The sequence below is a fragment of the Apis cerana genome, linkage group LG14 (assembly GCF_029169275.1).
Source record: "Apis cerana isolate GH-2021 linkage group LG14, AcerK_1.0, whole genome shotgun sequence".
NCBI lineage: Eukaryota > Metazoa > Arthropoda > Insecta > Hymenoptera > Apidae > Apis > Apis cerana.
The window spans coordinates 2,209,012-2,224,625 of NC_083865.1; the positions used below are offsets into that span (position 1 = coordinate 2,209,012).

The following is a 15,614-nucleotide window of genomic DNA, read 5'->3' on the forward strand; positions in this document are numbered from 1 at the left end:
AAATAACAGACATATATAAAAAGATATTATCAAATAATGAATGGAAAAACTACATTCAAAAAGCGATGTTGGTGAAATTTAATTTTAATTTTGATAATGATTAAATTATAACTTTATCTACTTTTTAACTTTAAATTATTTTATATGTATAATGGAAAACTTCTATGTTCTTGTTATTTTCAAATATAATAAAATAATATAATATTATTTTCTATAATATTAAAATGGAAACTATTAATTTAATTTTAACTTTTTGTTTTCTTAATTTTGTATAAATATATATATTTCTCGCGTTTTAGAAATGTTATATATTTTATAAGTCTAAATAAAAAAAAATATACAAGTGTAGACTAATAGTATTTAGTTGTTTAATTATAAATATATATATACATAAAATACGAAGGTAACAATTCTTATATCAATATAACAATTCTTATATCTATTCAGAATTTTTTATATTATTCAATTTCTGATTTCAATAATTTTCTAATAAAATTAAATAAATTATTCTTTACTTATGAATATAATATATAATTAGATAAATATGTAAAATAATGGCAATCTATTTAAATTTTTATCCTAAATAAAAAAATTGATTTCTTAATACTTAAATATTATCGTAAATATTATCGTACTTTATATTATCGTAAAAATATGTTAATCTCTAAATTTCCTTTTATAATTCCATTCTATGTAATTATAATATATCTCCAAATATATTTATCAATCTCTTGAATCTTCATTTTTAAATTTTCGTCCAAAGAAAAAATTATTTCAATTAAAATTTCGTTTTTTATAATTTTATTTGTATTGCTATTATATGATTATAAATAATGTATGATAACATTATCATTAAGGAACGTAGTTTGAAGTCTTGGAGAGATTCATTAAAGATTCATTTTGGACACAGCGCTTAATCAGTGTGGAATGTCGCAATAATACATACATTTGCATGCAGTGTATGTTCAGAGGAAAAAGGGAAGAACTTTGAGAGAAAGATTCAAGTTGGGAAAACAGAGAAACCACGTACAGAAGGATAGAGGATGGTATCATTTTGAATGAAACAGAAATTTTGTAGAAGGATAAAGCGACGATGTGGGAATGTAAAAGAGAATATCTTAGTATTTTATGATTAACGATATCATTATTTAAAAAAGTTTTCTGTCATGTAATTATTTAATGTAATTATATAATTATATAATCATGTAATTATTTACAAAAAATTATACAATATATTTCACAAATTCTATTCGTTTGAAATATTTTTCAAATCAAACACAAAAAAAAATTATTTTTTTATAAATAGATACATAAAAAGGCTTAAAAATAAATTTTGTTTTTTTTTTTAATGAAATATTCAATTTCGTTTGCTCAATTTTGTAAAATATAAAATTTATGAATTTTGAATTTAAAAGCATTAAGATTCTATTTCTTATATATTTTTTTCTATGTTTGTCTCATTTTTACTCTAATAATCTCTTATATTTTATAAATCTTAAATATATTATATATTTAAAAAAACTTATAAAACTATTATAAGTTTTTACAATTACAATTATAAAAACAAATTTTACAATACAATTATACAATAAATTTTATAATATTGTTTTTTCTTTTTTTGCTAAGTCTGTAAAAATTTTATATTTTGTTTATAAACATTTATATTTATTACAATATAATATAATATAAAAAGTAAAATAAACTGCAATTATTTCATTAATAAATAATCACATGTTTATGTAAATTTGATGAACATTGGGGATACATTAAAATGGTTTATAGACAAGGCAATTCAATTAGATTTGTCGATTAATTAATGTGAGAAGCGACATGTATTCGTGCACTTGCGGAGAATAGAGAATTCCTAAGCATCTTAGAGGAGTAAATTATTCTTTCGAGAAGCAACTGCTGTAAATCTTTCCTAAATCCTTTCACCTTACATTTTATCAAAGTTTAAACTTATTTAATTAAACAAATATATTTTCTATTATTAAAAAAGTTTAAAAAGATATTTATATTCTCTTTTATTATATCTATTAATGTTGCTCAATTAGATTTTTTTAAACTAAAATGAATATAAATTTTTTATATAAACAAAAATTCAAAAAGAATAAAAATTCAAATAGAATAAATATAATATAAAACAAAATTTCATAAAGTTAATGTATTCATATATAAGTTCAAAAATAACGATTATTGAGGAAGGACTATTAAAATCTCATTTCTTTATGAAAAATTGAATATCCTTAAATTCTATTGTGTTAGTTCGTTTTGAAAGACCGGAGTGGATAAAGAGGCATTAAGGTACGAATCCTCGACATAGAGACTGGCGAATTCGAATATTATTCACACTCAATTTAACTTATTGAGAGCCAGGAGATGCTGCTTGATGGCTTAAGCTACAATAGCGTAACAATTAATCGCTGAATAGAGTATCTCAGTGCACCGTAATTTCCTGTTATTTGTCAAAACCATCCTCTTAATGTTCCTGCAAAACACATGCACTATTGACTTCTATCATTTATTATTATAATATAAGAATTGATTCCAACATTCATTTAATGAACATCTATGAATTATCTTTAAATAATTGAATTTGAATTATTATATTCTTTCATTTTCAATCTCAAATTAAATTTGATTTATATGTATCGATTTTATTTATCATCGCAACATTAATTATTAAAGAAGAAGTAAAAAAAAAAAGAAACAATATCTAAGAACATTATAATTTTATTTATTTGTACATGTTTATATTAATATTTATAAAGAATAATAGTTAACTAATAATAGAAATTTAACGTAGAAATTAAATATTCGATACATCATTTTATAGTATTAATTTTATAACTTTTTATGTGATGTATACAATAACATATTACATATAAATGATGCAACATATTATTTCAAAATTTTAAAAATAGTAATAAACATTCTTCATTGGAATTTTATTTAATAAAATAATTAAATTAATTCAAAGAATTATGGAAGCAATGTTAAACATAAGTTAAAGATAATATTTATAAAATTTTAATTACTTTAATCTTAAAAAAATTTTCTTATTAAATATTAAGAACTATAATTTATGTTAAATGCATAAAAAAATATCAATATCAGGAAAATGGATATAATACATTTAGAAAATTACGCCAATATGAGAATTATTATAAGATGTACAAAAATGTACTGTCTCAAATTAATATACTTAATTCATTTTGAAACCAACTACTACACTTTTCATCAATTTATTTTGTATGTATTATTAATACATGCAGTAATCATTATAAAATATGAAAGAAATAAGAAACATAAACATAAACGCGACTTAAAAGAATTAAATTACAATTAAAATTATACTACTGACTGGTTTTATAAATAGTTATATCGGATGTCCAATTGTATATTATTTTTTAATATCATGTTTGCCCTATAATAAAATTTCTTTCTATTGCGTCATCTTTGATTGAGAAAAATCTTTCCCAAATGAAACTTAAATATATGCTTAATATATTAAACGTGATGCAATATTCTCCGCTTTAAGTTTTTTTGCCATTTATGTTATGTTATGTTAATTATAGAATTAGAATCATTTTTTATTTATTTGTTTATGAGAAGAATAATATAACTTCATACACATAAATAAATATGAATCTATCACATGATATTGCAATTAAATTGCATTTGTATCATGTAATGTCATACTTCCATCTTGTGTAAGGCATATTTCTTTATCCACTCGTTTATGTATATTAATATGTTTTTATTAATATTGATTTAAAGATTTATTAAAAAAGCGATTTCCTAATCAGAGAGCTATGATACATAATGACAAAAATTCACGTATTTTGTACTAAGCTTAACCAACTTCGGCCTTCTCCACCAACTGATGTTGGAAATCGAATTTGCACTAATCGAACGGCATTTTTTTCATCTTCTTCTTCTTTATATTCTGAAATAGTTGGTACAACTATTGTTTCTCCGTCTTCAGTTTCATTATAATTGTATACTTCTTCTACTTGTTCTGAATCTTCAACTTTGCATTCCATTACTTCATTTTCCACAAAATTCATCTACAATTATGAAGTTTTAATTTATTATATCAAAATATTTTGAACATGTATATACCTCTCCATCAGCGAGATGATTTACTTCTTCATCTGCAACATTTTCTTCTTTTGAAATATTTAATACATCTTCTTCATTATACATTTGATCCTCATTTTGCTGTTGTATAATAACATGATCTTTTAATTCTGTCACATATAAGTCATTTTCATCTAACTAAAAAACAAAAAAAATATAGAAAAAATTAATAAATATACCATAACATAAAAAATAAAAGAATAAATATATTTTATTACTTGATCATTTTCTGCCTCATCCACTAAAAATTCCACATTACCATCAGAAATTGTTATAACTTGATCATCTTCTGTAGTGAGTCGCGGTTGATTAACCACAATAGTATCATTTAAATGACCCTAAAAATTTACATAAATATTCGTATCAAAACTCTTGGATAAAAAAAAAAATTTTATTATAATATCATATCATTTCAACCTGAGTTTGCATATGAGCATACAATAAAGGTTTTCTCATAAAACCCATTCCGCATACAAGACATTCATATGGCTTTTTATCACTATGTATAAATCGATGTGCATTTCTATTATCTCGACTATTAAATGCTTTTCCACAAACCTAAAATTTCATATGAAATTTCAGATAAAATTTCAGATAAAAATAAAATATTAAGTTAATATTAAATAAATGATTTTAAATACCTCACAAAGATAAGGTTTTTCTCCAGTATGTATGCGCATATGTTTTTTGAAATGTTCAGGATACACAAATGTTGCTGTACATATATCGCATTTGTATGGTCTTTCACCAGTATGGGCTGCTTTTATATGATAGTCTAATAATCTTCGCCGTTTAAATCCTTTTCCGCAATCATCACATTTATACCTTTTATCATTATAATGTGTTGCACGTTTGTGCGATTGCAAATTTGATCGTTGACTAAAAAATTATAAAAATATAAATTATTTTTACATTTAATATACATTTAAGAAATATATAAATAAACATGCCTAAATGTAGCTCCACAAAATTCACACTGATATGGTTTCTCTCCAGTATGTGTTCTTTCATGATCTCTAATTTCAGCTTTACGGGCAAATGCTTTACCACACACTCTACATATGTAAGGTTTGTAACCAGTATGCACTATATTATGCACTTCCAAATTATGTGGTGATCCAAATGCTTTTCCTATAATTATATAATTTCTATGTATATTATAAAATTGTTTTAAATATTACAAAAAAATGAATGGAAAATAAATAAATAAAATATACCGCATTGGTGACAAACATATTCTTTTACACCATTATGAGTTCTTTCATGTTGATTAAGATTTTGTTGACTTAAAAATGTTTTATTACATTGTGAACATTCATAAGGACGAGGTCGTATCTCATGTGTTTTTACATGAGCTTTATAAGTATATTTTGAAGCAAAATCTTTACCACAATTTTCACATACATATGGACGAACACCTGTATGTGTATTGATATGTTCCTCTAATAAATTTCTAGAACTATAAATATAAGAAATTATAATATACATAAGTTAACATATATATAACTTAATTAAAATTGCAATTTGTATTTACCTATATCGTTTACCACAAGTTTCACATGGCCAAGATTTTACTTGTGGATAATGTATTCTTTTATGAATTCTAAATAATCGCAAATTACTAAATATTCTATTACATATTTCACATTGAAAATCTCCTTCTTCTTTAGCAACATGATCATCAAGATGAACAGATAGTTCATTTCTCTTTTTAAAATCATCACCACATATATCGCAAATGTATAAACGAGTTTCATGCATACTTCTTACATGCGCAATAATAGATTTTGCATCTCCTACAGCTTTATCTTCTTCATTTGTACATAACAAACAGGTATATGTAGAACCATCCCTAGATACAATCTAAAAAACAAATGAAAAATAAAGAAATATTATTATATTAATATAAATTATTATATATTTATATTTCTATGGTAATATATATTGGTAATATGATAATTACTCGTTCTTGAGAAGGTTCAACTTTTGGTGTAATTTTTGTTCGTTTTATCCTTTTTCTTTCCTCAGCATTACTTGTTTCTGGTATAGGTTCAACTTTAAGAATGATTTCCTCTGGCTCACAAGAAGGTTCTTCTTCTTCTTCCTCTAATCTTTCTTCTTCTCCTTCCATGTCTTGCATTTCTTGTTCATCCTTCACATTAAATTTTAATATAATTATAATAAAATTAATATATTTTAATTTTAATATATTAAATATATTATTTATTAAATTATATAATTATTAATATTAAGATTAGATTTTAATTTAATTAATTTTAATCTAATTAATTTTAAAATGAATTTATTTTATATATTACTTTTGTTATATATTTAATTTCTCCATCTGTATCTTGACTTTCTATGTTTTCTATGTAATCGTGATCATTATATTCTTCTTCATTTTGAATATCAGATAATTTTTTTATAGTTTTTTTATAATTATTGAATAATTCTAATTTTATTTCTGATAGTCGATTTTCAAGTTCATCAATCTGCAAATGTTAATTATATTTTAACTTTATATATAATTTTATAAAACATAATAACATAATAATATAATAACATATTGTTTTAAAAATATAATAATTCATATCTCATTTACCTCATTAAATAATTTATAACACTTTTTACATATAACAAGAGAATGTACATTCTCTTCATTTAAATCTGTTTCTAAGACAGTACAAATAGTATCTACAAGTGGTTTTTCAGATGATGTTAAAGAATTTTCATTAAAGATTCGTATACTATTTCTAGTAGATACACCAACTTTACTATTACATACTAAACAATGAGTACTATCTTTTTCTGAATCAGCTGTCATCTTTTTGGCAACTGTAAATATAATTACGTATGTTAAAAATATGATTTCAATCTTAAAAATATGATAGAATAATAATAAATATATTTATAATTATATATTATATATATAAATATATATATATATATTAATATAAATAAATATATATATATATATTTATATATATGTATATATATATTTTCTTTAATTCTATTCATTTTTAATTTATATCAACATTTGTTGGTATTATATTTTTAAAAATTTTAAAATATTAAAAATGAAAAAAGGAAAATATTAAACATAATAAAGTGAATTATATTTTAAAAATAATAATTGTGGTACTTTGTATTTCGCAGAATAATTTTTAATTTTCATATAAGCAAAAATAAAATTCATTAAAATAAAATTTTTATAATGGTCTCTCCTTATGTAACAGCATATGATGTGTACTGAGAAGAAAGCAACCATTGATATTGTTGCATTGTTGAACAATAACGTATCCGACGATTCATTCTATAAGTAAAGGAATAAGAAATAATGCGATGAAGCATCTGACAAGATTGCTTTCGTCGTTCCATGCAACGAAGCATTCTGTTCTTTGCTCGCATCGATAAGTAACCGCTAAAATCCAATAACCCTAACAATAACGTGTGAGGAACAGTAAACAAAATATTTGCCTGCGTTCCTCGTCAAAATGAAGCCTTATAATAAATGTAAAAAGTTGCCAGCACTGACTTGAAATTTTCGTGTCTCCGTTCGAACGATTGGCAGCGACCAAAACGGCAAATGGGTTTTGATGCCATTTAAGTCCTCATGACAGGTAGGGTGGATGATTGCGACGAAAGTATAACGAAAAATACACTTCGAAATGGTTGCCACTTTTTAGAACGTAAACGACAATTCGATGTCGCCTTCGCGTTAGGTGGAGGAACGCGATTGCGTATGCACGCGTCGAATGCCCTCTATCGGATCATTTCTACGCGTAATTCAGCCATATTTTACAGCATTTCAGTCCCTCCAAAATATATAAAATTTTGAAAAATCCGTTGACATTTGAACATATTGATATTAAAAAATAAACATTTTGATTAATAAAAATTAATTTTTATTTAAAATTTATTTAATCATTTTTTATATATATATATTTTTTTAAATTTAAATTTAATAGAAATGTATCGTAGTTAATATAAAACACTTTTATTTTTGTTCTTTCAATTAAATTGTAACCATATTTGAAGTTAATATCTGTTACATAAATTTTCAGGGAATTTTATGTTGAATTTTATTGTTGGTGAACTTAAATTGTCATTTTAAATAATAATAAGTGTATTTCATTATTTGAATTACAAATTATATTATAATTATAAGTTATAATAATATTAATTAACATTGTATAATTTAATTTTTCGAATAAAAAAAGAAATTATTTAACAGGATCACATTACATTTTTAATTGATAATACATCTGCTTAAAATTCCAAAATTTTTAAATATAAAAAATAAAAGATATACATATAATCGTGTATCTATAAATTAATTAATATATAGATAAAGTTAATTTATCAAATTATAAGTATATTGATTTATTATTATTGATTTATTGATATTATTATATAAATTAAAGAAAAATAATTAATAATAATAAAATTTTTTTAATATTTTATTGTGGAATAATATAAAATATTAATATTTAAAATATTAGCTTCCCATCTAAATATATAAAATTTATATTCGTAATGTATTAAAGAAATAAATATAATATAAAAAAAAGCACATAAATTGTAGATATGTCAAATACCATGGGTTATATAAATAATTCTATTTGTGAAAATTTTTGCTATAGAAGAGTAATTTTTTTTTTTATTCTATAAGAATGTTTCCATGAACCAATCACGATGTTTCTTTTATATTTACTTTTTTCTTTCTATAGATAGACATTCAAAATACGATATAGTTAATGAAACACCGCCAATTTTTAAATAGTAATGCTCCATTCTATGTTAAATATAATCATAAATGAAAACTGACAATCAGTTTGTAACATCGGTGCATGGAAATTGTTATTCTTTAAAGCGAAGGCGATCGATGAAAAACAGCCAACAACGTGCGCGTAGTTGGGGATACTTATTTTTATCAAAAAAGTTATTGTAGTTATCTAATTTCTTTATTTTAATATTAAATTGAAACCATTCATATTTATTTCATATTCATGATTGTGACACTTAATTATTTAATTTGCCGGTTGTCAACAAATAAATCAAAAGGTTTAATTAATAACAAGTATTCAAACAGTCTTCTATGAAATGAACAAAAATGAGTCGACAAGTAGATATGGACCCCTCGTCGGTGCAATCGACGAAGGGACAAGTAGTGCTAGATTTTTGGTATTAAATTTTTAATAATTATTGTCATTATTATCATTAATTTATATCATTAAATTAGTTTAATTCATAATAATTATAATTAATAATGATTTAAAATGTTTAAAATTAATAAAGAAATATATTTTTAAAATATGAATGTATTTTTCTTCTATTATTATTCTACATTAAAAATTAAAAGAAGAATTTGTTAAATTTATTTTTAGTAAAATTTAGTAATTTATTATTTTTTTGTAAAAATTATGAATAAAATTATAATTTATATAAAGTTCTTTATTTTATGTTATTATATTTTTATTAATAATGTACAAATTATTTTAGGTTTTTGCTGCAGATACAGCTGAAGTATTAACATATCATCAAGTTCCAATAACACAAACATGTCCAAAAGAAGGATGGGTTGAGCAAGATCCTATAGAAATATTAAAAGCAGTTAGAGAATGTCTTAATCAGACTATATTTAATTTACGCCAGCTTACCATAGATCCTACTGATATAGTTGCAGTTGGTATAACAAATCAAAGAGAAACTACAGTTGTATGGGATTCTATTACTGGAGAACCATTATATAATGCTATAGGTAATCATTAACACAAGATTTTTTATTTTTATGTTTTTTAATAATAATTATTATTAATAAAAGTAAAATTTATATTCATTATTTTATAGTATGGATGGATATGAGAACTACTTCAATTGTAGATGATATATTAAAAAAAATACGTAATCAAAATAAAAACTATTTGAAACCACTTTGTGGTTTACCAATTAGTCCATATTTCAGTGGTTTAAAATTAAAATGGTTGTTAGAAAATGTACCTCGTGTACGTGAGGCTCTAAATTTAAAACGATGCATGTTTGGCACAATTGATTCATGGTTAATTTGGGTGAGTTCAGTTCAATTACTTATTAAAATATATAATTAATACATTTTATATAGTATTTTTTTATATAAAAGATATATTATAAAAATAAAATTTGTTATTAAATAATTGTATATATATATGTTCTAGAATTTAACTGGAGGTGTTCATGCCACTGATGTTACAAATGCTTCAAGAACAATGTTAATGAATATCACAACTTTAAAATGGGATCCAACATTATTATCATTTTTTAATATACCTCCAGAAATTTTACCAGAGATTCGTAGTTCGTCAGAAATATATGGTTACATACAAGATGAAGTTTTATCTGGTGTACCAATATCAGGAGTAGGCATTTTTTATAATTAATATATTAATCAAAATGAAATAGTAATTATCCATATATAAATATTGATTTATATAAAGTGTTTAGGTGATCAACAGTCAGCATTAGTAGGACAAATGTGTTTACAAAAAGGACAAGCAAAAAGCACTTATGGCACAGGCTGTTTTCTTTTATACAATACTGGAACTGCTGTAAGATTAACTTTATTATTCTTCAAAATTTCTTTATAATTTAAATATTAATAAATAATTTTGAAGATTGTAGATTCATCTCATGGATTATTGACAACAGTTGCTTATCAATTAGGACCACAAGCAGCACCAATATATGCTCTTGAAGGGTCTGTAGCTATAGCTGGTGCTGTGATTCAATGGCTAAAAGATAATCTTGGAATACTATCTGATGTAAAAGAATCTGAATCTCTTGTTGAACAAATTCCAACTGATAATCGGGTTACATTTGTACCTGCATTTGCTGGATTATATGCTCCATATTGGAGGAAAGATGCAAGAAGGTAAATTACATAATAATGTAATATTATGTAATTATGTCATAATATGGAAATAGAAATTGTAATTAATTTTACTATCACATATTCCTTGCAAAGTATTTAACATTTCAGTGTTATATGTGGAATTACTGAAGATACAAATAGTACTCATATTATAAAGGCAGCTTTGCAAGCTGTTTGTTTTCAGACAAGAGACATTTTGGAAGCTATGAAAGAAGACACAGGTTTAACATTATCTAAATTGTTAGTAGATGGTGCTATGACTACTAATAATTTGTTAATGCAAATGCAAGCAGATATTTGTGGAATTCCAGTTGGTAAGTCTATTAATTTTCATAAAAATTTATTTTTTATAATAAAAAAAAACAATAAAATTAAAAGAAATCTGATTAATTGAACAATTTTACAAGAAAGTGAGGCCTTTAATGTGTGAAACTACTGCACTTGGAGTTGCAATTGCTGCAGGAAATGCAGATGGTATACGAAAATGGGATGTAAAACTTGATATTGCTGTACCAAGTGATATCTTTGTACCTTCAATATCTGAGAATGGTATGTTACTAATTTTTTCTAATTTTTATATTTAATTCATTGAAAATAATCAAATTTTATTTAGAACGAGATATATTATATTCACAATGGAAAATGGCTATTGATCGTAGTTTAGGTTGGGAACCAGATTCTAATACCAATGGTATGTTTTTTCCTTTTTTTTCAATTAAAATTGATTTTGTTAAATTATCTAAAACATTAGATCATTTTTTTTGTAGATAATATAAAAAATATTCACAAAGCAACTGCTCCAGGTATTTTTATGATAAGTACATTACTTTTACTTATGATTGCAAAATATCATTCTATGTTATGACTGAACGAGTACAGTACCATGTACTGTACTTATCTCAACTAATGCATTTGGGCAGGTCCTGTTTGCTAACAAATATTTAGATTATTATTTGATATTGATATACTGATCATTAAATTTTGTAAAAGTAATATTATTTATAAGTAAAAAATGAACTAAAGAACAAATATAAATAAATGTGCCATAATACTGTGATAACTTTAATGTTAAATGAAATATGAAAAATCAGAAAAAATATTGCTTGAAGATAAAATAGGAACCTATTTCAAATTTGGACATCTATGGTTTTCATCTGGAATGTTTATGTTAGACGTTTATCGATAATTTGTGCTCCAATATCAGTTGTATTATTTTTTGTTTCTTTGTTCCTTTCATTTGTTATTTTTTTTACGTTTCGTACTGTAGAAGTATCCTTTAAAATTATATAAAACTTCATTAAGAATTAATATAAAATATAAGGATGAAAAATAAATATTACCATTGGGATATCAGTAGTGGAGGTTTCAACTGTAACAAGAGATTCAGCAAGCCACGTATCATTTCTTATATTATCAATATTCATCCGTATTCGTTGTGGAACAAGTATTCGTGAGATAAGTGAACGACAAGCTTGAGATACATTTGGTTCTTTAGGAAATACAACTTTATTTTGTACTTGCTGTATTATGAAGAAAATAATATTATAGAAAATCATAAAAATCTTATTTAAATGGCACCATTATATGAATAAAATTTTAAATTAATCTAGATTCTATTACGTTTTTTTTTCTTTTTTAATGTACCTGGGTACCTTTAGTAGTTGACTGTAATTTGTATCATCAAATGGTAGTCGACCATAAACCATTGCATAGAGAACTACGCCCATGGACCATACATCAGATAGTTGAGGTAAATATGGAACACCTTTTAATATTTCTGGTGATGCATAAGCATAACTGCCACAGAAAGTTTCACTTAATGGATTAATTCCATTTTTTGCTTTCATTTGTCCACGTGCAAATCCAAAATCAGATAACTTAATATTAAAATTCTGATCCATCAAAAGATTTTCACATTTGATGTCTCTTAAATAAAATAATGTAGTTAAATATGTGACGGTACTTAACATTTCTTATCAAATTTTTACCTATGTACTACACCACGTCCATGACAATAATCAATAGCTTCTAATAATTGCCGAAACCATCGACGACTACGAAATTCATCGATAAATGTATCACGTCTTATTATGTCCAACAAACTACCGCATTGAGCATATTCCATAATGATATAAACGCTAAATGTTAAATTATTTATTAAATATATTTTTATTATGTTTATTAAATATAATTAATGAAGATATAAATATTAAAATGTTAAATCTTTTAATTTATTAAATTTATTAAATATAATTAGTAAAAAAAATATGTATTATAATTTTTTTAAATAATAAATTGACTAACCGATGAGTTGTTTCGATCGCTTGAAGAAAACGAATTAAATTTGGATGTTTTAAACCTTTGACAACTTCAATTTCACGGGGCAAAAATTTTTTTAAATAATCACCAGGTGCTTGAAATTTTGAAACAATTTTTACTGCTACTTGACAATCATGTCGATCAGATTTTGCTATCTTTTATATATACAATTATAAATAATTAATATTGATATATGATTATTAATAATTGACTTGTAATATTAATACATATGTTATACATATAACATACTTTTACAGTAGCATATGAACCGGCACCTATTGTTTTACCAAGAGTATATCCATGTGATTCAAGAATGGTTAATTTTTTTTCTGATTTGTCATTTTTATCTTCCACAAGTTTTAATAAAGATTTTGGAGAATTATCTGTTATGGGTGCAGTTGCCATTTTATATGTAAATTATTATTGTAACATTTTAAATTCATAATGAATATACATATATGTATGCATTATTATACTGTTTATGGTTGTTCATATTCTTGTGTTAATTTTAATACTTGCAATGATGTCATTTTATTTATTAAATTACATGTTTCTAATAAATTTTGGAAGAAAATGTTGGAGTTGAAAAAATTGGAGTTTCATAACTTGTCAATTTAAAAACTATGGATTGAAATTTGGCGCGATGCTCTTCATATAGTAAAACTAAAACATCGATCTTACGAACATTTGAAGTACTATTGTTATTGATATTGTTATTACTTCATGAAAAGTAATTAAATTATAAACTAATTTTGAAAAATTAAATATATATAAATATATATATTTATTTATTTATAATATATAATTTTTAAAAATGGTTTCATCTTACTATTAATTTATTTCTTTTCACAATAAAAAATTATATATATTTACAAATTTTATTTTAATTATTTAGAATAAAATTATTCTTTTATATTAAATTAAATAAATAAAAATAAAATATACAATATGATTAAATTGATTGTCGGGATATATTCTAAAAGTAATCAATTAGATCAGCATTCTTTTCACTTATCAATTTATTAATTATATAAATATATTCAATATATCTAAATAATGTATACTTAATGATTATATATTATATATTGTGTCCAAAATCGTAAACACGCTATTTGGCATTTAGTCAAGCTTACGTGTTGATTCGTTTATTAGAAATATTGTGCTTACATATTTATTAAAGGAAAACTTATAATAATTTAATTATGGCAGATGTATTAGATATTGATAACGCAGAAGAATTTGAAGTGGATGATGAAGACGATCGTAAGTTTGATTATTTTTTAAGATAATTTTATGGTTATATATAAGCGTCATTTGTTATAACCTCTTAAAATTAGAATTAATTTGACTAAAATATTTTCATAAATACTTATTTTTAATATTTTTATTTTCGTATTTTAGAAGGTATTGCACGTTTAAAAGAAAAAGCGAAAAGAAGAAAAGGTAGAGGACACGGTGCAGAATTAGTATCTACTCGTGATGATGTTGGTCATTATGAATCAATGAACGTTGTTGAAGAAGATGATGATGAACCAGGTCCACAAAGATGTAAGAAAACATTTTATATATTTTATTTTTAAATAAATATTTCGTAATTATAATTACAAAAAAAAAATAAAATTTTAAAAATAAAATAAAAATACTTAATATTTTTATAAAAAAATATTTATAATTTTTAGCCGTAGAAGGTTGGATTTTATTTATAAATTCTGTGCATGAAGAAGCTCAAGAAGATGATATACAAGATAAATTTTCAGAATTTGGTCAAATAAAGAATTTGCATTTAAATTTGGATAGAAGAACAGGTTTTTTAAAAGGATATGCTTTAGTAGAATATGAAACATTTAAAGAAGCTCAAGCAGCAAAAGATGCTTTAAATGGAACAGAAATTTTAGGACAACCTATTTCAGTTGATTGGTGTTTTGTAAAAGGACCAAAGAAGTAAGATATATTTTAATTAAAAGTATATAAAAATTTCATTTAAAATATAATAATTGTTTAAATTTTATTAACAAATCAATTCTTTTATTTACAGAATTAAAAAGAGAAGTCACCGAAGACGATGAAAAAAGAACAATAATTATTAAAAAAATAACTTTTATTTCCTCTATGTATAACTACTTTAAATAAGGAAGATTGTTTTGTATTTCACAAATATTGTAAAAAAAAAACAAAATATTGGAAATAATATAGTTTACAGAAAATTCATTTTCTAATATCATTTTTTAAAAATTCTATTCATTTA

General features: G+C 23.3%; 4 protein-coding genes across 9 annotated transcripts; 2 read left to right on the forward strand and 2 right to left on the reverse strand.

Moving 5' to 3' along the window:
- Positions 1 to 2,717: 2,717 nt before the first annotated feature.
- On the reverse strand, positions 2,718 to 8,373 carry LOC108004469 (zinc finger protein 578). 3 transcript variants are annotated; one of them, XM_017067412.3, is made up of 12 exons: positions 7,679 to 8,373; positions 6,746 to 6,978; positions 6,462 to 6,635; positions 6,107 to 6,295; positions 5,678 to 6,006; positions 5,361 to 5,602; positions 5,094 to 5,274; positions 4,785 to 5,022; positions 4,561 to 4,701; positions 4,362 to 4,481; positions 4,126 to 4,281; positions 2,718 to 4,070 (listed from the first exon to the last, which is right to left on the reverse strand). In XM_017067412.3, the coding sequence occupies exons 2-12, from the start codon at positions 6,965 to 6,967 to the stop codon at positions 3,837 to 3,839; spliced, it is 2,226 nt and encodes a 741-aa protein (XP_016922901.1). In that variant the 5' UTR covers positions 6,968 to 6,978; positions 7,679 to 8,373; the 3' UTR covers positions 2,718 to 3,836. The 3 variants fall into 3 exon arrangements, with proteins under 3 accessions (XP_016922901.1, XP_028519857.1, XP_028519856.1); XM_028664056.2 differs by lacking the exon at positions 7,679 to 8,373 and adding an exon at positions 7,409 to 7,633; XM_028664055.2 differs by lacking the exon at positions 7,679 to 8,373 and adding an exon at positions 7,286 to 7,633.
- A 574-nt stretch (positions 8,374 to 8,947) lies between these two features.
- LOC108004457 (glycerol kinase) lies at positions 8,948 to 12,666 on the forward strand. Of its 2 annotated transcripts, XM_017067384.3 has the most exons (10): positions 8,948 to 9,327; positions 9,646 to 9,904; positions 9,994 to 10,211; positions 10,338 to 10,538; positions 10,617 to 10,727; positions 10,794 to 11,050; positions 11,159 to 11,364; positions 11,462 to 11,599; positions 11,664 to 11,741; positions 11,818 to 12,666. In XM_017067384.3, the coding sequence occupies exons 1-10, from the start codon at positions 9,247 to 9,249 to the stop codon at positions 11,913 to 11,915; spliced, it is 1,647 nt and encodes a 548-aa protein (XP_016922873.1). In that variant the 5' UTR covers positions 8,948 to 9,246; the 3' UTR covers positions 11,916 to 12,666. The 2 variants fall into 2 exon arrangements, 1 of the variants encoding a protein (XP_016922873.1); XR_003696215.2 differs by lacking the exon at positions 11,818 to 12,666 and having other exon boundaries at positions 11,458 to 11,599; positions 11,664 to 11,744.
- LOC108004458 (testis-specific serine/threonine-protein kinase 3-like) lies at positions 12,185 to 13,774 on the reverse strand. Of its 3 annotated transcripts, none has more exons than XM_017067387.3 (6): positions 13,619 to 13,774; positions 13,355 to 13,524; positions 13,039 to 13,188; positions 12,703 to 12,976; positions 12,391 to 12,570; positions 12,185 to 12,324 (listed from the first exon to the last, which is right to left on the reverse strand). In XM_017067387.3, exons 1-6 carry the CDS (start codon positions 13,772 to 13,774, stop codon positions 12,214 to 12,216), a joined length of 1,041 nt encoding a protein of 346 aa, XP_016922876.1. In that variant the 3' UTR covers positions 12,185 to 12,213. The 3 variants fall into 3 exon arrangements, 2 of the variants coding, with proteins under 2 accessions (XP_016922876.1, XP_061941179.1); XR_003696217.2 differs by having other exon boundaries at positions 12,260 to 12,324; positions 12,695 to 12,976; XM_062085195.1 differs by having other exon boundaries at positions 12,287 to 12,570; positions 12,695 to 12,976.
- Positions 13,775 to 14,489: 715 nt separating this feature from the next.
- LOC108004456 (RNA-binding protein 8A) lies at positions 14,490 to 15,573 on the forward strand. The gene is made up of 4 exons (XM_017067383.3): positions 14,490 to 14,632; positions 14,771 to 14,917; positions 15,049 to 15,310; positions 15,405 to 15,573. The coding sequence occupies exons 1-4, from the start codon at positions 14,572 to 14,574 to the stop codon at positions 15,433 to 15,435; spliced, it is 501 nt and encodes a 166-aa protein (XP_016922872.1). The 5' UTR covers positions 14,490 to 14,571; the 3' UTR covers positions 15,436 to 15,573.
- Positions 15,574 to 15,614: the final 41 nt, after the last annotated feature.

Bases quoted from the DNA above. Each gene is read 5' to 3' on its own strand.
- LOC108004457 (XM_017067384.3), top strand. From the start codon at position 9,247: ATGAACAAAAATGAGTCGACAAGTAGATATGGACCCCTCGTCGGTGCA. The intron at 10,728-10,793 runs GTAAGATTAACT...ATAATTTTGAAG, and splicing joins TATACAATACTGGAACTGCT to ATTGTAGATTCATCTCATGG. The intron at 11,051-11,158 runs GTAAATTACATA...TTAACATTTCAG, and splicing joins TGGAGGAAAGATGCAAGAAG to TGTTATATGTGGAATTACTG.
- LOC108004458 (XM_017067387.3), bottom strand. From the start codon at position 13,774: ATGGCAACTGCACCCATAACAGATAATTCTCCAAAATCTTTATTAAAA. The intron at 13,189-13,354 runs GTTAGTCAATTT...TTTAACATTTAG, and splicing joins GCGATCGAAACAACTCATCG to CGTTTATATCATTATGGAAT. The intron at 12,571-12,702 runs GTACCCAGGTAC...TTCATAATACAG, and splicing joins ATTACAGTCAACTACTAAAG to CAAGTACAAAATAAAGTTGT.
- LOC108004456 (XM_017067383.3), top strand. From the start codon at position 14,572: ATGGCAGATGTATTAGATATTGATAACGCAGAAGAATTTGAAGTGGAT. The intron at 14,633-14,770 runs GTAAGTTTGATT...TTCGTATTTTAG, and splicing joins AGTGGATGATGAAGACGATC to AAGGTATTGCACGTTTAAAA. The intron at 15,311-15,404 runs GTAAGATATATT...TTTTATTTACAG, and splicing joins TTTGTAAAAGGACCAAAGAA to AATTAAAAAGAGAAGTCACC.
- LOC108004469 (XM_017067412.3), bottom strand. From the start codon at position 6,967: ATGACAGCTGATTCAGAAAAAGATAGTACTCATTGTTTAGTATGTAAT. The intron at 6,296-6,461 runs GTAATATATAAA...TTTAATGTGAAG, and splicing joins AAATTAAATATATAACAAAA to GATGAACAAGAAATGCAAGA. The intron at 4,482-4,560 runs GTTGAAATGATA...GTAAATTTTTAG, and splicing joins ATGCTCATATGCAAACTCAG to GGTCATTTAAATGATACTAT.